This window comes from Nymphaea colorata, chromosome 1 (assembly GCF_008831285.2).
Source record: "Nymphaea colorata isolate Beijing-Zhang1983 chromosome 1, ASM883128v2, whole genome shotgun sequence".
In the NCBI taxonomy this organism is placed as follows: domain Eukaryota; kingdom Viridiplantae; phylum Streptophyta; class Magnoliopsida; order Nymphaeales; family Nymphaeaceae; genus Nymphaea; species Nymphaea colorata.
The window spans coordinates 37,454,222-37,482,138 of NC_045138.2; the positions used below are offsets into that span (position 1 = coordinate 37,454,222).

A 27,917-nucleotide genomic window follows, 5' to 3' on the forward strand; every position below is an offset into this window, starting at 1 on the left:
TTTTAAGGGAAATCCTTAAATTAAAAATTAGGGATGATAAAAACATGCGTAACTTATTTATAGTTAAAAAAAAATTCATCGGTTTTGTGCACAATAAAAAATATTCATTATTTACTAATTAACGTTAGGTTATTACCAGCTTAAGCTTTGGTAACATGATGAACAGAAATGATCTAGTAAGTCCTTTTGATTAACCATGGAAAACCTTAGGTTTATTTAACAATATAAAAAAAATTATGCGTGTTGCCAATTGTTTAGGTGTATTTAAATTTCCCTCAACTGAAAAAATTATTTTTAATAAAAGATTATGTTATCTTTAATACACACACATATATATATATAGTTATAAGAATGCTGCGTGTCTGAAAAAACTTTCATTTCAAAAGTGCAAATAAGTTGATTCGATGGCACAAAATTGCAAAACTTGTCAACCTTGCAAATAAGTTGATGTTTCCATTTACAAGCTTATAAGAATTTTGAATATCTGAAAAAACTCCTGCAAATAAGTTTATTTTCTATTACAAAATTACAATATAACATACAAAGAAAACTGCACAATGTAAGGAATTGCTGAGGAGCCACATTAAATGAACGAATGTGATACATAACACACACTATTCTCGCTACCTTCCAGATATATGTAGCCCTTTATCGGGAACCGACTGTGATGTGTCTGTCCATGGCGAATGCTCATGAATTGATGGCACAGACTGAGTCATGGTGTCCTGAGACATGTATTGCGGCTTCAGCTGGTTGGTCTTCTGAGAGTGTCCACTCGAGTAGCCACTCGACGTCGATGTCTCTTCAACCCCGGCTCTCCCTTCAAGGATGTCTACAATGGTGGACATTGTAGGTCTGAGACTTGGAGAAGTGCTGGTGCACAAAAGAGCCACAGTGAGCACGCACATGGCCCCTTCCTTCGAGAACTTCGATCCTAGGCTCGGATCCACCAGTTGCAGGAGCTCCCCACTCTCTTGTAGCACATATGCCTGATGAAGGATTATACACAGCGGCAGTTAGTAATTCATTTTCTTTTATCATGCAGATACTGTTACAAAGCATGATGAAGACAGCCAACTGAATTGCTCCGCTTTGTGTATATGCCAATGGAAACTTAAATGATACATCAGAGCTAACAACCTTTTTTTTTTCTTCCAAGTTCATCCTACTTACAGGCAATTAACAAAACCATTGTTGCATAATTGTAATTGAAAAATTCAACAGACGTTTTGCAATTTTAAAACAAATCATCGACTTGTTACTTTATCTCATTTTCATTCTCACAAACATCATTTTAAGGTTTCTTCGGCGAGGGTTTTCTCGGATAATAGAGAAGTTTGTTTTTCTCAGAAAAACGATGGAAATCTTAAATTTTAAAATACAAAAAATAATAGAAAATATTTAAACATTGAGATTTCCCACTAACTTTGTTACCAAAAAAATATCAAAAACTGAATAATGATTAAAATATTTAAAAAAACATTAAAACCATTTTTTTCTGGAAAAAGGAAAAGATACTAAAAATGTGATATTTCATTTTTGGCTTTTTTCCCAAAAGATTTTTGGTTCTACTGAGACAGTTTTGTGTTGACAAATTTACTTCGATTACTTACTTCGGAATGCCGGGGAAAAAGTAAGGGATGAGTCTGAAAATTGGTGCACAATAGGGAGAATATGTCAGCATCTCTCAAGGTAGGGACGCTTAAAAAGGAAACATAAAGCTGAGGGGGGGGGGGGTGTGACTAGAACCAATAACTTGACATTAAAAAAACATGATTCTTCCCTCGAACTTGAATTAAGAGAACTTCAATTTTTTTGCATCCTTTTCTGATTGCATGGCCGAAGAATGATCGTAACAACAGGAGGACTTTCATGTCAAATTATGAGAGAAACTGACCAAAAAGAGCCATACCCTGTCGAGAAGGAAAGCAAAATCTTCATTTGTCGATGCACTTGTGTTGCTTTGGCCGCTTACGATTTCCAATGCTACAACCCCAAAACTGTAAACATCTGCTTTTGCTGTTAAATAGCCCCTCGTTGCATATTCAGGAGCCATATATCCTCTGTTGGGATCACAACCACACGATCATGTAAATGAAAACCATGTAACGGCTCCTCAATGTATGCCAAGAAAAGACAATACAGCATTATCAACGCAATAGCAAGGACAGTACACTTAAGAGCCTTCCCAACTATGAAGAATCTCATGAAGGAAAAGATACCGCTAAAAACTGCGGGGGAGCCAATTCAATTACACACAACAATTATCATGTAACCCATAAAGATTACCCTGAGCATGAGAGAAGATCTAGTACTCGCTTTTGCATACGAAAGATTTAGTGAGTGTGAGTTCGTGGATGTAGGGTCGTCATAATTCTTTCTCTTGCTTTTGTAAACGGTGAAGACCGGATATTTGCTATACTTCCAGCTAAAATAAAATAGCTAATTACTATTATTGGAATAACCATCGTTTCTATTTCTCAACAATAAAGAAAAAGTAGGATTTGTGCTAGAGGCAGGTAAAGAGGTTCTCATCAAGACAATTTTCACTTTTTGATCTATAGCTCAACAGCATTCCACGTTTTTTTGGTTGAATTTCGAAAGGAAAGATTGTCCCTTGAACTCCAACGGTAAATTTTCCGTCTTTTGAATAACGACAACTGAAATATAAAACACTGCAAGCTACCTTTATTTCTCCAAAACTTGTAGGAAAAACACTTAAATGGTTACTTACATAGTCCCAGCTATTCTAGTGCTGATGTGTGTATGCTCCTCTTCGTCAAGCTTTGCTAAACCGAAGTCTGATATTTTGGCATTGAGGTCTTTATCAAGAAGAACATTTGTGGCTTTGATATCCCTGTGAACAATCTTCAGTCTGGATTCTTCATGAAGATAAGCTAGGCCTTTCGCTATCCCAAGGCAAATGTTGTATCTTGTCCGCCATGATAGTTTTAATCGGTGTTCAGGGGGCCCTATAAATGAGAGAATTGTCATGTATTTGTCTGAATTCCGCATAAACTATTTTACAGGATATCCTTCTACCATTTATCCCAAAGTCATCCAGCAGTGCCCTGTTTCTGGTTTGCGTGGCTTGATGAGCCAACCCACTACCAGATTATCCATTATTACAATATTCATGGTATTCAATGATAAATAAGGATATATCATACATGCAGATTATATAGTTATGTAAAGTTCCAATCTAACACACCAGTATCTTACCAAAGAGAGCTCGTGCCAGACAGTTATTTTCCAGGTATTCGTATATTAGCATCAACTGATTGCCTTCAGTACAGCAGCCATGCAACTTCACGAGATTTGGGTGTTGCAAGGGAGATATCATGCTTATCTCATTCAAGAATTCTCGGTTACCTTGTCTTGAGCGTGATGAAAGCTGTTTAACTGCAATGACCCTGCCATCTGGTAGACTGCCCTGCTTCCACAAAAGTATGCCTTAAGAAGGAAACAAAGAAGATGCCCTGATGATAATCATTATGATTGCCTAGGTAAGGCCGTTTTGTCTAGATTGCCGCCGTAATGTACATCAAACATTCCTTTCATTCCAACCGTGCCAGTATGGGAAATCATCTATTTGCATTACTGCTTTTGCAGTGAAAAATAGGACTTCAGGACAGACTGCACACTCATGCATTTTAACTTATGACTAGGAATGCACAACATGTGATGCTCAGTTCGTTTGTAAAATGCAACTACTGATAACATAGTAATATGCATGAAGATAAATATTAGCGAGAGAACCGCAACTCAGGATGTCAGTAGGCGCACCTTAAAGACCGGTCCAAATCCGCCTTCTCCAATTTTGTTTGCCGGGTCGAAGTTATTAGTGGCTGCTTTTATTTCACCAAAACTGAAATACATCTTTTCTTTCTTAAGAACTTTAAGTTCTGTGAAGAGAAAATGAAGTATTCAGCTTTATTATAAAGTATAAATTTAAATGCATAAGTACTTGGATTTCTATGTACCTTCGTGTAGTGGATCTTTGCCACGTCGGAACTTCAACCATAGGATCATTAAAACCATGAAGATGACGACACAGCTAGCGATAACAATCACAATGATGACTGCAGTAGAAATCGTTCGACCAGTTTCATCGTAATTACGAGGAGTAAAGTCTGTAAGAAAGCATGTGATAGGTTCATTAGACTACCAAGAAATTTTAGGGGATCAAAGACGAACATTTGGCTACGCGATATTCATATTATAGCCGTATGGTGGAATTCAAATTTCAGCAGGGACGTGTAAGAAGATGCCACTTAGAGTTGACCAAGGAATTCAGCCAAGCATCCCCAAGAGTTGCAGATAATTCATTCCCGTGTAAGAGAGATCCATCCAATAAGTTGAAGTAAGACATTGCAACAATGCCGTCATTTATAAAATTGGAAACGAAAAACAACTCACTGGGTGTCACCGATATGGCTGAGATAAGAGGTCCTTCAATCCCTTTTTCTGGAACTACAATTGTCCCTTTCCCTGCCCAATAGAAATTGATCTCCAAAGTGTTTTCCGTCACATTCGCGCTGAAAATCTTGATGACTTCATAACCTGGGCCACCAGCTTCTTTTTCAATATTGAAATTACTCAACACTAGTTTACCCTGCATGGTGAACAAACCAAAGGTTACTATATGCTCATCACGAAAAGAATTTACTGAAGTAGCATGAAAATTTCTTCACCTGTATGTATACATCAAAGACACGTTCTCCGAGACTGGTATAAGTTTGGTCATTTGTGAATATTATTTCAGCAAAGTGAAGGCTGACATTGTAGTTTCCATTCTGCAAACACAGACCGTAATAGGTCATGGTAATTGGTGAAGTACGTGCTGTCATATATAATGCTGGATCACTCATCAACAAGCTGGTTGTGTTGGTTGGCATGTAACTGGGGTTACCATTATCCATAAACCATCCAGTACTAGTAAAAGCCCAGTTGCCTTTGCTACTGACGGCATATACGGTATCCCCTGTACTTCCTTGATCCCCTTCATACGTACTTCCATTGACTGTATATGTGGTCCCTCCACAATTTAGGAACAAGGAAGAATCTGACAACAGCATTTCAAAAAGTGACTCATCGCCAAATTCGTAAAAGTATCTCATCGTGAACACAGCCAATTGATTAAAGCTAATAATTTTCATATGATCCAAATCGTTAATACTTACATTTTGCTACACCGGAGCAGGGGTAGTCCTTCCTTAAGCATGCAGAAGCTCTACAGGAAAAACGCAAAGCTATTAGGAATCTTGCTATGCTAGAACTATCGATTCTTGCATTTCATAATATTGGTGGGGTTGTCGAATGAACTGAGTTACCAACTGTGGAAGCAAGAAGAGACTTGGGAAGGGGAAGCGAAAGCGAGGCGCTTAAAACTATTAGGAAGAGGGAATTGGAGAATAAATTAAAAGCAAATCAGAAGCGAAATCGTGAAGCGAAAAAGCAAAGAAGTGACTAGCAACCATCAAATACACAATTTCCAAACTCCAAACTTCTACACGCCAAGGCTCTTATTTTGCATTACCAAAACAAAAATTGCCAAGAGAAAACATCTGAAATGCACATTAAGAATATTTATCTTTCCGTTATGACAATGGGAAGGAGGAGTCGGAAGTACAGAAAAAAAATGGAAACAATGAAGAGGAAGAGCAAGTGAGGAAAAAATGCAAAGAAATATATGGGAAATGAAGAAGAAGAGCAGTAATTGTTTGGCCCGTTGAGGAGAAGAAAAAACCTTACGGCCTTCCCTCGAAAAATAAAATTGGGCTCTTTAAAGTCCTTTTTTCCCTTAATAGTCAATTCCTCAAAAATCTCATTCGTCTTTTTGTAAAACGAGTTTCGAGCAAATCACGAAACAAAAAAAGAAAAATTATGAAACAGGGTGGATCCATTAAGAATCACGTTTACCCATCACAAGGATCTCGATTTTCATTTAATGAAAGCATGTCCAGTTTAAAAAAAAACTTGTTTTTCTAGAAAACCCAAAAGCAACGAGTAGTCAAGGTAGTGGTGATTCTCAAAAGGAAGAAATATGGAGCTTACGAATTGTCAGTTGTAGATGAGAAGCTGGATAAGAGATTCCTGGAGCAGAAAGAAATGGGAAACTGTCAAAAGAGATTAACGCAAAGCTAAGTGGCATTTAAAGATGTAGTCAAACAAAACCGAGAAGCGAGTATTCTTACACGTTCGACGAAGGTTGGCACGTCACTGAATTTGCACCGACAAAGTTGTTGTTTGACAAGTCCCTGAAAGAACGGAAGTAAAAAAGAACGGAAAACGGTTCAGCAGTTATGGATATGATAATTGTAACGACACAGTCCAGTTCAACACTAAGCCCAGATTCTCAATTGGAGGATTCAACTTGAGGAGCCTCCTCGTAGCTTTGGTTCCCATTTCCTATCCAAAAATAGGATTAGAAACTAAGACAACAAATCATTTAGTCCATCCCCTTTTAAATCCGTAAGGTTGTGTTTGTTTCACAATAGATCCATAAAAATAAGTTTAGAATCCTTCACCTAGCAGAACAAAAACTTTTTTTCATGGAACACTAAATATATAGTTAGTAAAGTCCAGTTAGGTCCATTGGCCCAGATCTCATTGGGCTGCTTTATGTAACTAGACTCATATCCACCTAAATCAGACCATAAATTTAGGGTTTCAAAATAGCTTTGTGGGGCGTATGCCCCACAAAATCCCCACATGTTTTGCCCTTTAACCCCTCCTTTTCAATCTGACCTTAAAATCAATGCTACCAAAGATCTCCCAAAATACACTTTTTTATGTAAGATCCCAGACTATCAAACGCCACTTCTCAAACTTTCCCACGTGGTATATTATATATATCATTTTGTTCTGATTCTAGTCCAAAATTACTACATACTCAATAAATCCCACGAAAGAAAAAAATAATCTCATATAAAAGACAAGATAATTTCAGGAAGGCGGCAAAGTGTAAGAATTCTTTTATCTTCTGATCGCTTTCCATAACATGCGTATGAAACTGCATGCAATTGCCAGCATTCAAGATGGTTATAGATAAAGAGTTAAATTCCACGACATTGCCCACATAGTCTAAATCTTTTTCTTGTTGTCCCTGTCCTGAGTTTGAACCTCAGGGCAAGGTACGAGGTTTAGCAGGAGGTCATGAGAAATGTACACAACATGAGATAAATACCAGGAAGGATACAAGAAGTGCACATGAAAGCAAAGATGGTGACACATGCAAAGTTGACAGGAGTTATAATGCAAAAGAAATTGGGAAGAACAAGATTGCTAAAAACAGAAATGACAAAGAATTAAAAACGAATTGTTTAGATAAAAAAAATCACAGCAACACTCTCCTGTAATTGTGCCCTTCGATCCTAATTGATGGATCCGTTTGTATTTAAGCTCGCTATTGTCGTTGAATGAAGAACCAGGAAAGCGAGGAGAGCTTTGTGACTCGTGCACGGAAGTTCTCGAAAAAAACTGACGCACGTCATTTAGTTTGCATTACTTTTTTCCTATCCCCGGTTTCCTTAGTTTTTAGCTTTGGCAGGCGTGGCATCTACAAAGTAGTGAAGTCCTCGTCCCACCGAGGCTTCTCTATAGAATTAATGAGAACCAAGACCTCGAGGGGTTATGGCACACCAGCTCGGGCATGTGGCTGGTCACTTGTTTGACTGGCATTAGCGTCAGTCCATTTAGTACCAGTGGGTTGGATAGTACACTAGCCGATGTGCATAAGGAGCCCCACACTAAGCAGACAACTTTGGAGCATAGGGGCAAGGGGAGGGGAGAAGGCCGACTCTTACCTGGGCGATGGGAAACTTCTCCCACTCACCAAAAGAATGAGAACCAAGATCGAGGCCTTAAACTATGAAGTAAAGGAGTATGATAATTTATCAATGACAAGACGCGCAGAAGGGATACATGATACATACACATTCATTTTGTTGTTATACCAGCTAGGTAATGAACCCGTCAGTTTGTTGTTGCTGAGGAACCTGCATAGATAACAATGTGTTTGTCTTTCAGAATAATGAGTAAAATATTTGTTTTGATAACAATGGAATGGGGCTCCTAGAACTTATAATAAAACTTTATTATGTACTACTCACACATCTTTTAGTGTTTTGCTGGTGAAGGATGGTGGAGCGGCTCCTGTCAAGTTGTTGAATGAAAGATCCCTGTCAACAGCAGAAGGTCCATGCTTCGTGAACAGAATGCATGCTTTATGACAAGTTCCCTTAATCTACTAACTTATTCAAACAAATAACCAATTTGTATTAAAAAATGAAACCCGCACCATACGGGGAAAGAATTTTGTTATTATCTAGCTCATAGGAGATCAGATATCATAATCTATGAGATGAACCTGCGAAAATGTTCTAACATCTGTAATTTTTGATGGTCCATATACTTAAAAAAAAAACACTGGCGACATCAATCATTATAATTATCTCTATGATATTTCTGTGTATTTAGCGATGTAATTTCAAATCATATGAGCAGTTCAGCATGTTTCGTATTTAGGTCTGCAGAAACTCAGAAGGCATTCATGCAGACCGCATTTGCAAAATCTGTGGAGGCGCAAAATCATCCAGCAAAGGACAGCCATGCACCCACGGCCCCCCACGTTTGAGGTGGAATAATCAACCTGTAGCAACCCAGCTAATCTGGCCACCTGATTGGTGGATTTCAACCCAACAGCATAATTCAGTTCGGGATCCAACCTACTATAAATTGAAACACGAGGCAGTAAGTCCAAGCGTATACTATTTCTTTAAAAAATTTCAATGTATGACTATTTTCATGTTATTCTCAAAACAAGAATGAATCTTAGAGAGCTCATCTCGATGCAGCCAGCAGCTGGAAGACTGCCTCTGCTTACAAAGCGCTCCACCGGAGCACAGTGGCCTGACCAACCAAGAGGTTTTCCAAGCAACTCCAAACTAACTCCTAAGCTCATCACTATACATGCAAGAAACTTACAGTATCTGAAGACTTTTCAAGCTCCCAATGTATGATGGAATTTCACCGGAAAGCGAGCAATTTCTCAGTACCCTGCAGCATTCATGCATATTGGTGAAAAATTCAAAACCGAATTTATCATGCAGTTGGTTAGGCGCTTACAGTTCTTTCAAATTTGTCAAATTCTGCAAAGGTGGGAATTTAGAACCGGGTCCCTGTAAATCACTAATTCTCCTGTTAACCACCGCAATCAACAATACAGAATTAGCAACTACTCTATCGGTCTTGGATCTCAGATTTGAAATCCACAGTGGACCAATTCCGAAGTAGTCCAGTTCATTTCAATGAAAGCATAAGAGAAAGATCATGGACTTACAGAACAAGCAAAGTCGCCAAGGTAGAAATGTTGGAAGGTATAGGACCTTCAATAGAAGTACCCATTATCATCCTGATTCAGTTTAACACAGAACATGTCAGGCGTGCTTTTACCTTTTAGCTTTTAAAATCTTAATTTGGTTGTCACACGAAACGACACAGTTGCTAAACATCTGTGCAATGCTGCAATTTTTCCTCTTGAATGTTTTACAAGATTTGTTAAAACATGCTCAAATTTTAGAAAGTTTAATTTGACCAGTTTTTCTGTGACACAATTTTTTTCTCAACTGTACTTTATCAAAACGACAAACTTTCTCTACCCTCCAGAAAAGGCAAATGCTAGCGTTGCCTTACTTTTTTCTCCTAGTAATTTACTTGGTAAAAACCTTTCGTGTAGGCCAAAAACATTGCCACCAACCAGACATCCAGAAAAGGCATCACCGATATTGGGCGTGTTTTGGAAGACTTTTAAGTTTTGGTCTTTTGCCTGTCAGCCGGTACAAACCGATGAGCATCAATGCAGAAAACAGTTCACATGATTCAAGGGCAATGGTGCGCATACAGGGTTTGAAGCTGAGTCCAGTTTTCGATGAAGCCAGGTATCGTCCCCGTAAGGTTGCTCCCGGTAAATCGGCTGCGCATGCAAAAAAAGAAAGAACGTTAAAATTTTGTCACACACATCTTGGCAAAAACAGGTCCAGAATGATGCAACTATATCTGTAGTTCAGTAAGTTCAGCTGCTTGTAGTTCATCCAACTTTCTCACACAATTCAATGCAGATTCCACGACTAAAAAAAGAAGAAGTTCCAAAAAAAGATCACAAACGGCACTGTTTTATTGCATGTTAGAAATAAAGATGGCCAACCGCCCAAGAACACCTTGCACCACATGCATTCATTAAATATTTTTTTTTTTAGGAAAAATGGCGGACCGGACTCAAACTTGAGTCCACCTGGCCAAAAGGCTGGATTGGACTTGAAGCCTTCAAGCTCATCTGAAAAGGGTGAGAACTTAAAAGGAGTTCAACAAGGGAGCAGAGTTTTATCAGCATAGTCTAATTGGGGTTAGGTCGCATGCATCGTTTGAACGGTGTTAGTGATTCACTTACATCTCGGTCAAGTTTGCCAGTTTCGCAAATGTTGAGGGCAACTCCCCTGTGAAGTAGTTCGAACTCAGGACCCTGCACGGATAACCAAAGGTCGAAATACGGTGCCAGTATCAGTTTTGTAAATGCCAATCAAAATGGGCATATAATTATCAAAAAAAGTGACAAGCTGTCATCAAAAGCTACAAGCCATCCGCTCATTTCGGATCGGAACAATTCCTCTATTTCGTCTTTTTCAGATTTAAAAAAATTAAAATTAATTTAAAACGATCCTATATATATATATAATATATTAAATATGTGGACCAAGTAAATGAAAAGTTTGAGTGATAGCTGGATACGAATTAAAAGGAATGATAATGACATACAATCTTGTTAAACTGGTTAAGTTGCCAAGCTCTGGTGGAAGAGCTCCCTCAAGCCTGTTTGATTCCAGAACCCTGAAATGACAACAAAAAGAGAACAACAGGGATATGGTTAATAAACATAAACCAAAACCATCGCGTCCAATTCGTCCAGCTTATCTCCATCAGGTGAAAAGGAAAAAAGAAATTGGTACTTACAGCTCTCGAAGGGTACTAATGTTTCCGACCTCCTTTGGTATCGGCCCTGATATGCGGTTCACTATAGCGGACCTAAACAGAGGACAGATTGGAAAATCAAGGCAATCACTATGAAATGGATTTTTTTCTTTTTCGTTTTTACTGAGTTTTAAAGAAAGCAGGCCTGAATCCACTTCAGAGAACTGGTAAAGCCCTTTAAGTTAACTCCACAATGGTACAACTATGACAATGAATTGTGCAGAAACTGACATCCACCGGAATTCATCATTAAAGGGAACTTACAATGAAACCAATGGCAAGGAACCCCAACTTGGTGGAATTGATCCGTTGAGATAGTTACGTGTTAGATCTCTGTACAAAACAAAATCACTGTTAGCCATAAGTCTAGGATCTTTTTTTTTCTCAGTTGTTGGATGCAACTCAATATCGTTTCCCCATGTTCTAGAGTATCCAATTTGCTGCAAAAAAGAAGATCTGAATCCAAATTTTATAGTTGGATCTGGATCATGAGGAACTCGTGTCCAGATTCAACTCTTGCTTGATCTCGGCCTCATTTCTCCAGGTGTGGATAGATCAGGGAAAATCTAAACTGAAATTCAGCCTGGATCAAGGGAATCAGAGACGCACCCAATCTCTCTCTCGCTCTCTCTCTCTCTCTCTCTCTCTCTTTTGTTTATCCGAAACGTATTCTGAATCCGGTTTTCCAAGCCACCAAATCAAGCAACATTAGTTTATCTCAGACATTTCCAATGGAAACTTTGGGGAGCTTAGTCCCTTCTTTATTAAAAAGGAATTGATGTACAGTAAAAAAGAAAAAAGAATACTAAGCATGAAACAACGGAAGGCTAAAAGCCCGGAACCTCCATCCAGAATCCCCAAAAACCAGAAATGAATTGCATGACATACAAGTTGGAGAAGGCAATGGAAACAATGTGCATCAAAATCAAAGAATTGCTTACATTTCCTGTAGGAAAGGAAGGTTGCTGAGCTCGTCAGGCAGTACTCCTGTCAGATTTTGAGTCTTCAGTTTGCTGGTTCATATGAGAAGATCAAAGAATTAACAAGGAAACAATGGGAACGATCATTTGTAAGGGAGAGAGAGAGAGAGGTGCTCTCTAAACTCTAGTATTGTTGGGACAGGGGAATAGATATACGGGTTCAACTCATGGGGGGCATTTGAATCACTCTAAAACCATTTTTAGAGGTAAAAATGGTTTTGCTCATTTCATGCTCGTTTGAATTTTGCCGAAACCCATTTTTAGCAAAACTTGTTTTTCAAAAGCGAGTAAATAACCTGGCATCCCCAAGGCTATTCAGAATGAAAATGTGTTTTGGTCCTATTATCTAAACTTGTCCTAACATGTGCTTTTTTTTTTTTGGAAAATAATTTCGGTTTAACGAACGTTCTTCAGTAAATACATAATAAAACAATCCACCTATTGTTCTATAAACGGTTTGCTTTGAGGGATCGAAAAATCTTACATGCTGACGACGTGGCATACAGTCCCATTTGCAAAAGAGCAATTGCATGTGACATTGTTCATGACAGCTGTGCTCGAGCCCGGCGTTAGCCACCCATTACTCCCTGAGCAAGGATCCACATTGAAATCCCAGACCTTCTTGAGCTTGCTTCCAATCACTTTGAGAGCAGCTACTGTTCAAAGCATGAAATGAAAATCAAAGTCACCACTTTCAAGTGCTTGAAATGCAATACGGACAAGCGATATGCGCCATTTTAAAAATAATGGGCTCATGGAACATTAAAACTTATTTCAATAGAGTTGGTATTCCCTTCTTTTCTTTTTTTTTTTTTGGTTAAGAGGGCTATATAGAAACATTATCGATTAAATACCGAAAGGTACAATCTCATTAAATTCTTCTTAAGCACGATACTGGTCGTGTCAAAAATTACTGACATATCGGTTGATGGGGCAAACATACGTTCAGTGGCTAAAACCCCATAGTCAAATTTTCAGATACAGAGGTGGACCTGGAGTAACGTGGTTGAGTTCGTATCAGATTTCAGAAAAATCCTATATCCAACCTTTTGTCATCCCTGCTAGGATGCACCGCTTGGGTTGGTCTGTCGACGAAAAGCCTGGCAGGGCCGAGACCGCACCAAGCATGGTTTTATGAAGAACAATTTTAAAAATAGTGTGATTCTGAATCCAAATTCAAATTGTATTTACATTTTACATTCTTATCTTTCCGTGTGCCTGAAATGACGAAAATACTCTTTAAGTTAAAAGAAAAAATGTGAAAGCACTCCCTTTACTAAAAAAAAAAAAAGAGAGAGAAAGTGAAGACCATTTAACAATATACAACATGCCCTTCATTGATCAGCAACGCAGTGGCTTTTAGTGGGTCATCATTTTCCTAACACGAGAGGGTGGGGGCCGACGTAACCTCTGCGGACGACAGCTTTGTACTAGACTCGGGCCTCCCATGTCTTGTCTATTTAATGGGCAGAAAAAGAAAAAGAAGTGTACATGACGCAATATCAAAAGTAAATTACCTAAAAATATATTTGACCTTGTCTGATTTAGAGGTGTGTAATAGATGAAATTGACGACACTTAGTGCGGAAAAGAATTAAGGCTCATTGAATGCCCTCTCAAGGAAGAACAAGCATGCACATATGAAAAAAAGGTAGTCTAAGCCCCCATATGAAACAGTATGCGAACGGAAGGGTCAATGTCAGCGAGGGACGGCAGCCCACCGGCAGCGAAGGCGGGGGGAATTTTGGTTGAAGCCGGCAGCAAGGTGGGCGGTTTCATCGGGTCAGGTTGGCGTCCGCTTTTAGACCCAACCCGGTAACCGCGCGATGACGTCCCACTGGATGGGCCGGAGGGCAGAAGGTCTTTATACAAAATGACACAAAGGGGCAGAGTCTCTTTAAATACATTGCCGAAACTGCCCTCTCCCTACGCGCGGCCAGAGAAGCGAAATCACATAAATGCCCCTCAGGAACGACAAACCGGTGTACGTACGGATTCTGCTCTTCCAGATTCCATCGCAGAGATTTCCGGGACGATTCATCGTCGACTAGTTAAATGACATTCAGAAAAACCGGAATAAGAACGTCCGGCGACGTTGCCGGAACGAAAGCAAGTGGCAAACGGTTCCAGTTGACCTAAAAACTGCGCAATCAATCGTCAATTTGTATAGTCCACAGGAATCACTGAAAAGATCAACGTTCGAGGAGGACCGAAAGTCGACAGATTTAGACGACGCGCTAAAAGTAGGCAAGCTTGCCGGATAATTCAGCAGAGAAAACTAAAAATGGATTGGCGGAGAGAAAGAGAGTGAGAAGTCTTGCCTTCATCGGCGACGAGCGTCGCGGCGTCGGCTCCGAAATTATGCGCGGGATTCACGGCGAGCAGCAACAAGAGGAGGAAGAAGGAAGGGAAGAAGAGGTTGCGGAAAGAGCCGTGGCGGATTCTCTCCATCTCGTTCGCCCTCTCCTTCACCGACTCTCAGTTCTCATCCACGATCGAGCGATGACGAAAACGAAGCTTAATCGATCTTCTCTCGGTTGATATCAGTAGGGAAGAGAGCGAGTTCTCCACGCCAGCTCATCAGCTTCTGTGAACGAAATCTGAACGAGGTAGAGAGGAAGAAATATCCTGGAAATTAGCCAATGACTGTTCTACCCTTTGTTAAGCATAATTGCATTTACATAAATAGTAAGAGAGAAAAAAAAAAGTATATCCTTAGACAACTCTTCGAGTAGAGACAAAAAGGAGACCATTTTTAAAAATACATGCTTGCATGTTTATAAATATTAATTTATCATCAGACTTGCTTTTATTCAAAATCATTTTCATCCAAAAAAAATATTGATTTTTTTACTATTAAAATTTCAGTACTGTAAAGGCAATCAATTTTTTATGTATAAATGTTTTACTCGAAGCATAATTTTAGCAAATTTATGTTAAGATAGGTTAGATAGCAGAAGGAAGAAAAAGTAGTTCGATGCGAACACGGGAGATAAAGCCAAGAGGCATTAAATGTGCACATGGAATCTAAGACGTTGGTAACTGAGCAGCGGCTGGTAAACGAATTGAAGCAGCCACGTTTGACTGGGTTCTGGATTGGCTTGCACTTGGACCCAGCAGACCTTGACATTGTGATTATGACATTTGGGCATTCATGGCATCGAACCGCTGTCTCTACAAAAACCATCCTCATTGATCAGACAATAGTTTTCTCAATTCAGTTTGGAACATTATTGGATAAAATATGACGACCAATTTTGATGTTCATTTGGATGTATTGTTTCATATGTTCGGGTTTGAATTGGATCAGGATGTAAATGAAGATGATTATATAACAGATCTGAATCTGAATTTAAATTTTGAAACCGGAATCTTACTTTTAGGTTTGCATTCAATCCAAATATAACTACTTTTACATACAAACTGAGAATATAGCTGAACAATCTTATTATAAGTAGACTAAGAAACCGACAAGCAGGAGATAAGTTCGAGGGAAAGTAAGGGATGTCAAGTTTCAAAGATCGTTTTCTTGATGTTGCTCTTGTAAGGCTTGCTTGATTTTCAATTCAAGGAGACATTGGCGAACACGCTAAAGTTGACCTCTTAAATTATTTGGGATTGCTTGTATGCGGCCCAATAAAAAAGTTCCACCGACTACTATGTACATAGCCGATCCTCATCACCAGTCAATTGTCAATACTCACATGTCTTTTGAAAGTTTTATTTTGCGGACCAACTGAATGGATGTGATATTCGTGTATCAAACATAAAAGTAGACATGAATATATATTCTTTTATTTGTATAAGATGGATGTTCTAAAAATTTGGCTATTAAACCATATATTGCGAATCCTATTTAAGCATCTGATCTATTTTTCTTTGTATACAAAAATCGCATTTTTTGTGGTTATCATTTGCAAAGAAAAATAATTGTAAAGTTTTAGCCACCTCTGGTTCGATTGGTGCAATGTAGAAATTTTTTTATTTTTTTTTTTTAGAAAAAAGTGAAGGATTGGATAAGTAGTTTCGCATGTGTTATACTCAGTAAACTATTAGGGCGCGTCCGGCTACTCGCTCAAGACGCCGTTTGAAGGCAAAACGGCGTCTAATTTGATAAGATGACTTTTATGCTCCTAAGTAACTGGATGGCTTACTCTTAATGATATGGCTCAACGGCCCCCTGTAGCCGTGCATCCTTTAGATAGACGGCCTGGAAAGCTCTTTTGGGCATGCAACTTTCTGATTCTTTGCGACAAAAAAGCATTTCTGAAATAGGAGCTGACCGACTTCAGAAGAACAAGATTTGGATCCAAATCACTCATTCTTCAAATATTCCATACGAATATGAAGGTACGATCAGAACTCAAACCTGTTCCGGATCCCTCCGGACAGTGTTCTGGGATGGGTTTTTGTGGATCTTTTGAGTGGCCGCTTGGGTTTTTTGAATGGACAAAAAACAATCTATTTAACATTCTTGTCTTCTGATTTTATCTCGGGTGTTCCGCAACGTTTCTTTGCTTTAATTTGACAGCCTGCATATGTTTATGATGGTGTTGAGCAAATAATTATATGCCCATGGTTTATGAGTTTGTCTCCTTCCTGACCTTTATATGTTTATGAAACCTTTCTTCCATTTATAGTTCCCCCAACACATTATTCTGGTGTAGTTGTTATCTCCAATTCTAATGACACCATATTTACTTCACTACAAGTTCTATTGAGTTAATTGATCACAGACAGAGACAGAGACAGAGACAGAGAGAGAGAGAGAGTTCAATTTAGCACAATTTACGTGTACCGTCCAGTAAGGAGACGGAAAATAACTCGTAGTATCAAACAAATAATCAGCCTCTTATATCACTATTAACTGACGTTTTATTGCTAGAAACTATAGAGAAAGAAGTCACGATCAGTACTGATTCGTTAACCAACAATCTAGCTCCCCATCTCGAGTAATCAACTTAATTTATTAAGTAGGACTAAAATTAATCTGCAGAATACCTACATATTTTTACAAACTTCTTTCCACCCCCTATCGAATTGAATCCACTGGCCTGCCTGAATTCTGAGGTTACCCACTGCTTGCTAAACCTGTGAACTTACTGTGGTAGACATGCTCTGATCGCTTTGGTAAATTTCTGAAGAGGCAATCCCCTTCCTATCTATGCTGGGATTCGTCTCTGATGAGTCAATCCACAGCGACGGCTTATCAGTACTATAGGAGCTAGCCATCGACTCAGACAGAGAGATGGAGTCCTGATAGCAGCCGCTTGGCGGATGTGTGCTGCCCGTAAATTGTCTAGTGAGAGCTAATGAAGCCGGGTCTATAGCGGCCTTGCCTTCCAGGATCTCCACAGCCATGGACATGGTAGGCCTGAGTGTTGGAGACTGGTTGGTGCAGAGAAGAGCCAAGCTCAGCATCCTCAAGGCCTCCTCCTTGGAGTAGCTTTTTCCGAGACTCGGGTCCACCAGTTCCAGTAGGTTCCCTTCTTCTTTGAGTTCATAAGCCTGAATTAATTGCACAGTTGGCAGAGTATTAATTAGCATATCATTTCCCCAAGATTGCAGTAAAGAAAATGACGACATTTTAAGCTTCATGAGAAGAACATCGCACCCTTTCCAGAAGGATTCCAACCTTCTCCCTGGGTAAATAGGTTGAATTGCTTTCACCGCTAACTATTTCCAAGACCACAAGGCCGAAGCTGTAGACGTCAGCCTTGTCCGTCAAATGGCCTCTCGTGGCGTACTCCGGAGCCATGTACCCTCTGTCATCGTAGCCAATATAAATGATCGTCTCAAACAGTACACTAATTTGAAAGCCAACAGAAGTGATATATATATATATAAGGTAAAAACAAGAAAAATGCTCAAGTAGTTGTATAATTTTTCATTCAACCAATTGTTGTCACAAACGCTGAAACGTAAAAGAACGTAAAGGTGAGCGTGTTTTTGTTTTTCATTTGAAAGAAGTGCCTGTTGGTAAATTATTCGTTCTTGATATAGTGATACAAAATGTTGGTTTCGACTGGGATGAACAAATTATAGTGCCCACTAGGCCTCTATGATCTCTGGAAATTCGTCATAAATTTGAGATGGGCTTGAGTAAAACATAGGAAAAAAAAGGTTAGCACACTAAATTTTTTGTCATAATGCCGAATAAAATAAAGTTATACTTGAGGCTTTCCATGTTATGCTGTTAACATAGGAAAGCATGTTCCTACGTTTTATTAGATGGGTATTTTGGTAATTTTGTAGCGGAAAACTTTTTTGCCCACTTTTACCTTTACAAGGGAGGATGCTCAACTAACAGGAGCATTTTCCTTTTTGAGCCCATAAAATGTGAAGCCTCGACAAAAACAATAAAGTAATATTTTTTTTAAAAAAAAAGGAAACTTAAAAATCTTATGAAAGGAATGGAAATGGAGAAAGCACTTCAAATAATGGATCCTTACACAGTCCCGACTATTCGAGTGTTGCTGCGCGCATCATTTCCTTCATCAAGCTTGGCCAGACCAAAATCTGATATCTTGGCATTAAACTTCTTATCCAAAAGAATGTTTGCGGATTTGATGTCTCTATGAACAATCTTGAACATTGATTCCTCATGAAGATAAGCAAGGCCTCTCGCAACTCCAATGCAGATCTTGTACCTTGTTGGCCAATTCAGCTTTAATCTGTCTTCAGCTGCACGACCTGCAGGTATGTTCACTTTCATCATGCAAATGCAAAATCTGAAGATGCCTAATCACGGTTGCCAAACTCGAACTCAGTACTTTATCGATCATTTAAGAACGGTTTTAAGTGGAGAACACCACGTGGAAGCTTAGGATGCAAAGTAGGCTGCTCGAACCGTGTAGTTCAACTACGTTTCCTTACAAATCAATCACAACACAGAAAAGAGGAGGTTGTCATGGGTGTTGAGTTGAAGATCTTAGATCAAATACCAATAATGATATTTTGCAGCCTGAGCTTTTTCCATGGAGTTGTCATGATAAGGCATGGTGTTGGGTGCTAAACTGAGGTTTTCTTATGGAGGAGTGGCTCGTTAGTGGATTTGGCATTCAAGGGTTCCTCATAATTAGAAAAAAGAGGAAAACTTTCTCAGGACATGCTATATATCTTACCAAACAGAGCTTTTGCGAGGGAATTGTTTTCCAGATACTCGTATACGAGCATCAATTGGCTGCCTTCGGTACAGCATCCATATAACTTGACAAGGTTTGGATGTTGCAAAGTGGATATCATGCAAATCTCAGTCAAAAATTCCTTGTTCCCTTGTTTGGACTTCGCAGCGAGTTGCTTTACTGCAATTATTCTACCATCTGGCAGTAACCCCTGCTTTCATGCCACATAAGCGTGTGAAAAATAAGATGATTAGTGCGAACCGTGAAGAAATATATAATTGATAAACTTCATGACCAATGGACAGTATACCTTGTAAACTGATCCAAATCCACCTTCTCCAATCTTATTGGCAGGGTCAAAATTCTGTGTGGCCTCGTTTATCTGTTTAAGGCTGAAACACAGTTTCCGCTTCTCTAGGCATCTAAGTCCTGTAAGAGAAAGGAAGCAAGTGAACTTCAGGTTGAAACTTAGATATTCAGTAGGGAACTTTCTGGCATGCCCAGCAGAAAATAGATTGAGCCGAGAAGGTAGTTATCAGTTTAGAATTCAACGCTTTCATGTAAAAGGTAAATTATAATCTCAAACTTTCCAATAGGAAAAAGCCGATTGAAGGGCATATTGTGTGAAAAAAGGGAAAAATCGAGTTAAAATTTCACAATAAACTCCAGATAGAGCCAACTATGAAGCTTCAGCATAAAATTGAAGTGAGGAGTGAATAATTTACTTTACTGATCTACCAAGAAAATATTACGACTATGTCCATTATCTTGGGACCCATTTTTCACTCACCTTCGTCCTTCTGTCTGCGGCTTCCAATACAGCCCTTCCACCAAAGCACTCCTAATACAAAGAAGGTTATTGCAAGAAAACAGGCGATGACAATCACGATAATCTTCGCAGCTGTAATCTTGTCTCGGGCTTGAACAGAACCTCTGGGCACGAAATCTGCAAAAAATTAAGTAGTTCAAAAGTTAGGGATGGCAACTGAGATTTCTGCGGACTAGAAATACAAGTAGATTGGGACCTGTTGCAAGTTTATTAATGCAGATGAAGTTAGAAACACAACGTTCAAATAACTTGTTGACAGTAGAAATGAAATACATCAGAAACCAAGAAAGGCTAAACTTACTGGATGTCACTGAAATTGCAGATATGAGAGGGCCATAAACTCCTTTTGATGGAACTGAAAGAGTTCCTTTGCCTGCCCAGTAGAAACTGATTTCCAGAGTGTCTGTCACGTTCACATTGAAACTCTTGATGACTTTCCTTCCTGGGCCACCAGCTTCACTTTCAACGTTGAAATCCTTCAATACTATTTGGCGCTGCATGTGGAGATCACAGAGTGAGAACATCATTCTCTCTATTAATTATCGCTTGGGAAGTGCAATGGGCAGAATGATCACCTGAATGTATACATCAAATACACGCTCTCCAAGACTGCTAAAAGTTTTGTCATCAGTGAACATTATCTCTGCAAAGTGAAGTTGCACATTGTAGCTCCCACTCTGTAGGCAAAGGCCATAATATGTCATGGTGATTGACGTAGTACGTGCTGCCATGTATAGTGTTGGATCATTGAACAACAGTCTCGTTTGGTTGGATTTGATGTAGTTGACTCTGCCAGCATCCATGAACCACCCAGTGCTACTGAGGGCCCAGTTCGCATTTTTACTAATGAAGTAAGTGGAGTCCCCATTCTGTTCCATGTCTGCTTCATATGTAATCCCATCAACAGTATATTCCTTTCCTCCACAATTGATATATAGAGAAGAGTCTGCCAATATCATGTCAGAAATTTAGTCTGCTTGAAAATGCATGGTAACAATGCGGTCACCAACTAGGTTAAAGCTCCAAACAATTTGATAGTTCATATAATTATACTCACATTTAGATGAACCAGAGCAGGGAAAATCCTTTTGAACACAGTTAGGCACTCTAAGAGAAAAAATGACATTGTCAGCATTGTCCGCTTGCTTGGACTGTCTTAACTTTTAAATATGGCGAAAATTTTCTTGGTAAACATAAGGTGCTTATTTTTATCTCAAGTATTCATACTCAGGGAATGGAGACGGAACTTACGAGTTGCCACTTGTGGAAGAAAAGCTGGACAGCATGTTTCTGAATAGATACAAAAGAACACATCAATTTCGTTAATGAATGCCAAAGGCCACCTAAAGCATCTGAGAAATCCAACAATGACAAATGTGTAACTTACAGATTCCCTGGTGAGCAAGCCGTTGCTAAGATTTCTCCAGAAAAGTCATTATTTGATATATCCCTGCAAGGCAATCAGAGTAGTGATTTTCCATAAAGCATGTTACATGCTGTCGCTGTAAATGGATGCCCATCATTATAGCTAAAATAATGGGTGCAATCAACTTTGGACGTACTTTTTACACAAATTACTCAGCAAGGTTATCATGGACATTCTGTTCTATTTAACAGAGGGATATGGACACAAAGGTAACTTAGTAAAAATTCAAGATGATAAAGGGGACATACACATTGCTGTTGCTAGTATAGATCCACCCAGGTAGTGGTCCAGTCAGCTTGTTATTGCTAAGGAACCTACATTAAAGGAGTACATTATTTTCCAGTGTGCCAAAGGAAACACTAATAGCAGAAAAAAAGGGGGAGGGGAGAAGGACATGAGGCTAATCTCTGCCATAAAAAACTCACAAATCTTTCATGTTTGATAAACTAGAAAATTGTGGTGGAATTTTCCCAGTCAAGTTGTTGAATGACAGGTCCCTGCACACAAATAGGAAAGAGCCAAGGGCTTTACCATCATAAACTGGATTGCTGGAAGGTCATGCTTTACATGCTTTTACTTTTTCATACTCAAAAGCCATCTTGAATACAGATCATCCAAAAGAAAAGTTAAAACATTTTGGCGGCCCTCTATTTGATTTGATGTCATTAGCCAGCTGCTGAAGAACTTTAAAATTGTCAGTTATAGGAACATCATGTGCATTATTTAAAGGGCATCTTCTAGAAGCGGCTTCTCCTCGTGTATCGTAGAAATTGATTAAATGACATAAGATACCTATTCTAATTAGGTCGAGAAAGCATGTTTCTGTTTAAAGTTTATTTTTCATTATATGAAACTCACAGAACTTGTAGCTTCGTCATGCTCCAGATGTATGATGGAATTGGACCTGAAATTGAGCAATTCCTCAGCACCCTGCACAGTGCACGCATGTTAATGGCAAATGAGAATAGAATTACACGCCTGACAAGGATATTTCTTTTGATGAGGACTTTACAATGCCTTCAGCTGTGTCAAATTCTGTAGAGGTGGAAAGCTTGAACTTGGTCCACGTAACTCGCTAATTCTCCTGAAGATAAAGCAAAAGTAGTTCACTCCGTTTGCTGAATGTAAAATTAAGATTTGTAAGACTGTAAATGAACCGTCGAAATTTAGAGTTGCAGTGGTAGTTGAAAGAACATATATCCGAAGAAAACAAAAATTGGAATGACTCAATCTAGTTTCTTGGTATAGCATCAGACTTCAACGGAAGAGCTCAGAAGAAAGGGGAGTTCCACTTACAGTTCGATCAAACTCCCCATAGCAGAAATGCTAGGAGGTAGGGGTCCTTCCAAGGACGTACCCATTATCATCCTGGTTCAGTTCACAGAAAAAACTACATCAGACAACGAGAAGTTAAGAGAGAAGACATTGTAAAAGTGATTGGGAAGTGAACTCTATGATTCAAGGCAACCAATTCTCAGTCAGTAGAACCAGATCTAGCTATCCTTCCGTTTAATTGAATGTAGGTGACCGGAAAGAGAAAGACATGATTAAACCACCAAAACTCAGTACAGTCAGATGCTGTGATCCTCCCCTTGAATTTGAGTGGTCCAAGCCCCGGGATCGAATCAATCTAACTTGCCAGGCCGCACCAAACCTTGCAACTAACATGGCTGGGTTCCTTCTAAGTTCTACAGAATACCAACTCTCAAATTTTAGTAAATCTATTTTCTACTTGCTCAAATGCATGCTTACAAGTATCGAATCTGGGTCCAGTTGTGAAAGATATCGGGTATGCTTCCAGTGAAGTTGCTCCCGCTGATCCGGCTGCAGATACAAGAACGAACAATAAGATTTTTCTGTTTCTCATGGAAGAATAGGGACGGTACTAACGCCTAATTACATAACTGCGGTGGGTAGCCCCAACCCTACAGTCGCAGACACAGAAAATACAATACAAACCGTTGGAGCCAGATTTAATATGAAACTGCAGCATCTTTGGCACATATATGAAAAATATGTAGTCCTTTATTGAAGATATGGCGCACTTACATGTCATTCAAGTTTACCAACTTAGACAATGTTGAAGGCAGCTCTCCTGTAAACTGGTTGGAATTAAGAGTCCTGCATGAAAGGCCAGTTTTTAGCTGAATACTATTCTAATTCAAGGCCTTAACCTGACCGACGATGAGCCTAAGTTGGCAAATAACGTAAGGTATTTGGGCAGCATGACCAAGATAAGTTTCAATTCTTCTTTATACATTTCAATTTCCAAGATGATTGTTAAACAAAGGGTTCCACGTACAAGATGAGCAGTTCTTAACATTCCGCTAAGTATATGCTGTAACGCTTGTGAAAGAAAATTACTGAAAATTAAAATGAAAAATAGAATATACCATCTATTTAACATGGTCAAATTTCCAAGCTCTGGAGGAAGAGTTCCAGCGAGCTTGTTTGCTTCCAAAGTCCTGCATCGCAAGTGGACAAACACAGAAAATGTTGAGGTAAAAGACAATTTGGATATCAGAGAAGCAAGTATATCATGGATATTTGGTACTTGCATGTCTTGAAGTGTGGTGATATTTCCAAGCTCCTTAGGAATCGGACCCGAAAAGCGATTAACCATTAGGGACCTAGAGAATTTTCAAATGATCATAATCAATTTCAAGAAATAAAGTAGTAGTTATATTACCTGGCTTGAATAGACTTAATGCTGTGGTGCTTGATCACAATAAACTATTTGTCTCATAATTTAATATAGACTTGCAAACAATTCAAAGCTAGATAACACCAAGAAGTTAATCCCATGGGATGAACTAAGTCCTTCCCGGTCCCTGGTATGGGGCAAGTAAAGTAACATGCAATCATGACTATGGTGTCACGTGGCATGAAAGTCGGACATATGGTGGCCTTGTCCACGGCAAAGCATATGGCATCTTCAGATCATCAACGCTTTCTTCAGTCTTTAAGGTGATGGTGAGCGATAGATGGTTTATCGTAAATGAAGAAACTGCAGAGGGACTAGTTGAGCTTACAGGCGAACCAATGGCAAGGAACCCCAAGTAATCGGAATGGTGCCACTTAGATAATTACGCGTTACATCACTGTTAGACACAAAAATCCACTTGTTAGCCACAAGCATAGATACCAGGGAATACAAAAGGACATACGACGGAATGTGTGAAGGAAAATGAACGTTTTCAAAATATTTAGTTTAGCAGAGGCGAAGTAATGAGATATGGCAAGTGAATGTTCGAAAAGAAAAAAGAAGTGGGCTTTCTTGTAACTACAGTCATAACTTTTAGTCCTCCATGCATTAATATAGCCCCATAGTCTAGTCAGTACAATTGGCAATATATGGACCGAATCGGGCATTGACAGACTCGCTGCTTAAACCCGAGTTGAGTACTACATCAGGATCCGCCCAAAATTATTCATGATCCGACTGTAGTTTTTGTATCGATTTTGTTGAATCGAGTACCAAAAACAGAACGATCCATCCTCATTGCCAACGACAAGAACATGCCAAGATCACTAAAACGTATGAACAAGTGAAGGACGGCTTACAATGTCTGGAGGAATTTGAGGATGCTGAGCTCTTCGGGAAGTACTCCTGCTAAATTTTGACCCTTCAGTTCTCTGGTTCACACAAGGATATGTTAACTAAGATTATATATATATATATATATATATATAGAGAGAGAGAGAGAGAGATACATCGCAACAATGTGGCAGAGAGTTCCATTGGCAAAAGTGCAGTTGCATGTGACGCGGTTGAGACTCGATTTGGCAGCGTCAGCTGTGACCCAACCACCTTTCCCTGAGCATGGGTCCACGCTAAAGTTCCAATCCTTCTTCCCCAACTTACTCGCAATGGCTTTGAGAGCAGCAACTGTGTGAGCAACACGGGGGTAATGGTGAGTAAGTAGCAATCAATGCACAAGAATACACGTACGCCAAGTCGGCCGTTTTCTTTCATCTTGTTCCTTCTATTGCTCTTCTCTTATATAAAAATTAAGAAATATTCGAACCAATTACCTCGACGATAGGCTCCTAGCGATGTATTTATTATATCACTTAGTGATTTGATAATACCAAATATGCGTCCAAATTATTGGGCTGCAATCAGTAATGTTGGTCGATACCCATTATGCCATTATGGCATATTTTTTGTTTTTTCGTTTTAAACGAAAACTAATTCAAATTGGTTTAAAATCCAATTAGTAGAAGATTTTCAAATTCGAGACGACATTCATAATTTTTTTTTTTAGGATGAGCGATAATAAAAAGATTGAATTAGATAAAAAGAAGTTACACCGAGGACGAAATTATTAGTCTCCGCTATCTCAGATTTTCTCGTCCTGAATGGATGTCGCCTTCTCCAGATGGATTCATATGGGCTCCTGATAATCATAATATGATATGAGGCCCGTCGCTAGTTCGACGGACGCTAGAAACAACTCCTTGCGAGTGCCGCAGGCATATGGGAAAGAGATTGATGCGATGGGCCAGCTAAGTGGCGCACAGTAACAGCTCGACTCTCATAGCCATCTCTCTTTCTAGAAGCCTAAAGCTAAGCAATTTTTTTCTCAGAATAAAGGAGTTTTACTGGTGTTCTCGTGGGAGTTTCGGGGTCAAATTTCTCTTTTCTCAGTTGATCAAAAGAAAGGAAGATGGAGAGCCACCAGAACAGAAAACAAGCTTTCTAATCTGAGGTCCGCCAGCTTTCTAGTGCCGTAATGAAGGAAGATTCCTCGCCCAATTTGATCTAGATGGAAGACCGTTCTTAATTATATCATAATTAAGGCGAGAGGCATTAATTAAGAACAAAAATCCGGACTCTTCAGTCGAAACCCTCCTGGATCCAACTAAAAAACCAGAAAGATAGCAGAAGAAGTAGATTGAACTATGATAGTAAAACAAGGATGTAATGCTTTGTAGTTGGATGAGTTATGGGTATTGTAAGGCATAGATGGGAGAGACGTGCCAACTCGGGTAATCTGACTGACTCCCTAAAATTTCATGGAAGCTTATAATTCACCCTCACAAGTTATCAAAATAGAATTTAATATTGTGCTGATCCACATGAATAAATTTCAACACGCTTTCTGCCTGGTTCTTGAACCGTGTGCATGGTTGATCCATCCACTAGCAAACAAACGAAGGACAAACCAAGAGACTAACTTTTCATTTTTATATGATTTTAATAAATTGATAGTGGTCTACCAAACTACAGAAAGAAATAAAATAAAAGTTAATTTTGTACCGTCTCAACTCAACTTAGAGTATTCCACTTATGAGAAACAGCCAATTTCAATCAAGTAGGTGATAAACCAACATGGCCGATTAAAGAGGGACACATGTCAAGTACTGATTACTTTTAAAGACTTTATTTTTCTATTTTTAAATTAGTTTTCATGCAACTTTTCATTTTTTACCATTTCCAACCGATTCACAGCCAATAAAACTCTGGTTCCAGGCAATAAAACTTGCCTTGAACGACATTTTTATCCGTGAACAAATAAAGAAGACTCCGAATTTTGAAAAGACTTCGACGAAATATAAAATAGAAAATAGAAAAAAATTGTTATGCCATGGTATTTTAGAAGTATGCGCCGTTTACGAGTGTAATGCGAAACGTAGCGAGCACGATAACTTCGCGGCATGGAAACAGTGAAAATGTCGGCGACGTCCATGTGCAACGCAGCAATTTTGAAATGACTAAAACATCCTCAGTGAGCAACAGTAAGTTCGTCGTGTGGGTCCAGAAATAACAAAAGCGCCCCTAGCATGCGAGGAAAATATTTCCAAGCGATCTCCGAATCTCTCACCCAGGAAAGATTTTCCCATACAGGCCAAGCTCCAATCGACAGACCGGCAATCGGGCAAGTTATAACCACGAGAAAATTCTCACGTTCACCACACTCGTTAGGAGGGAAAAAGAAAGAAAACCAAACCATGCGACGCGAAATTCGCTTCCTAGTAAAATCCTGGAGGAAATCAAAGGGAAAATATCACCTTCTTCGACGGGGAGCTTCGCGGCTGCGGATCTGAAGTTCCGCCCGGGATTCATCGCTAGAAGCAAGAAGAGGACGGCGATGGAAGAAAGGAGGAGTCTGAAGAAGGCGCCCTCCCGGATTCCCTCCATATCAACGCCCCAGGAAGAAAATGCCCCGGAAAAGCAATTGATCTTTCCGGAGAGTAAGTGAGAAAAGAGGCGTCTGTTTACCTCAGAATCTGAACAACATGTTCAGGTTAAGAGAAAGCGAGCTGGAGAAGGTTTCATTGAGAGGGTGGGGTAAGTGGTTTTCCGCCGAGCAGAAGAAGCGAAGAGCGATCGAGCATCCCGCGCTTCACGAAGGGGAAGTGGCGGACTTATATACAGTCGGTAAATTAGAATGAAAAACTCAATTTGAGATTATTACATAAAGGGGATTCACAGTCCTGATATTTCGTCCCACCGCGTGACTGTTCTCTCGGTGGCCCTGGAATTAGGACCCGCTTTTGCTGAGTCCAAATCGCTTTAGCAGGACC

The 27,917-nt window shown here is 39.4% G+C and overlaps 1 protein-coding gene across 1 annotated transcript; it reads right to left on the minus strand.

Moving 5' to 3' along the window:
• Positions 1 to 415: 415 nt before the first annotated feature.
• Positions 416 to 27,725, minus strand: LOC116246385 (uncharacterized). The gene is made up of 49 exons (XM_031618243.2): positions 27,402 to 27,725; positions 25,101 to 25,275; positions 24,951 to 25,022; positions 24,419 to 24,487; positions 23,945 to 24,016; positions 23,780 to 23,851; positions 23,436 to 23,507; positions 23,139 to 23,210; positions 22,683 to 22,754; positions 22,399 to 22,470; positions 22,245 to 22,316; positions 21,812 to 21,883; positions 21,635 to 21,700; positions 21,348 to 21,410; positions 21,212 to 21,250; positions 21,018 to 21,067; positions 20,536 to 20,906; positions 20,262 to 20,454; positions 19,922 to 20,077; positions 19,442 to 19,560; positions 19,132 to 19,342; positions 18,460 to 18,700; positions 17,622 to 17,772; positions 17,094 to 17,515; positions 15,385 to 15,442; positions 14,329 to 14,482; positions 12,493 to 12,664; positions 11,970 to 12,041; positions 11,293 to 11,361; positions 11,011 to 11,082; positions 10,816 to 10,887; positions 10,451 to 10,522; positions 9,905 to 9,976; positions 9,344 to 9,415; positions 9,130 to 9,201; positions 8,989 to 9,060; positions 8,115 to 8,183; positions 7,938 to 8,000; positions 6,198 to 6,260; positions 6,058 to 6,096; positions 5,184 to 5,233; positions 4,695 to 5,065; positions 4,420 to 4,615; positions 3,984 to 4,133; positions 3,787 to 3,905; positions 3,223 to 3,433; positions 2,735 to 2,972; positions 1,913 to 2,063; positions 416 to 989 (listed from the first exon to the last, which is right to left on the minus strand). The coding sequence occupies exons 1-49, from the start codon at positions 27,529 to 27,531 to the stop codon at positions 624 to 626; spliced, it is 6,219 nt and encodes a 2,072-aa protein (XP_031474103.2). The 5' UTR covers positions 27,532 to 27,725; the 3' UTR covers positions 416 to 623.
• Positions 27,726 to 27,917: the final 192 nt, after the last annotated feature.

Excerpts from the sequence above, each read along its gene's own strand:
- LOC116246385 (XM_031618243.2), bottom strand. The coding sequence starts at position 27,531 with ATGGAGGGAATCCGGGAGGGCGCCTTCTTCAGACTCCTCCTTTCTTCC. Across the intron at positions 11,362-11,969 it reads CTTCCTTTCCTACAGGAAAT|AGATCTAACACGTAACTATC; the intron begins GTAAGCAATTCT and ends TGTTTTGTACAG. Across the intron at positions 5,066-5,183 it reads CTGCTCCGGTGTAGCAAAAT|ATTCTTCCTTGTTCCTAAAT; the intron begins GTAAGTATTAAC and ends TGCTGTTGTCAG.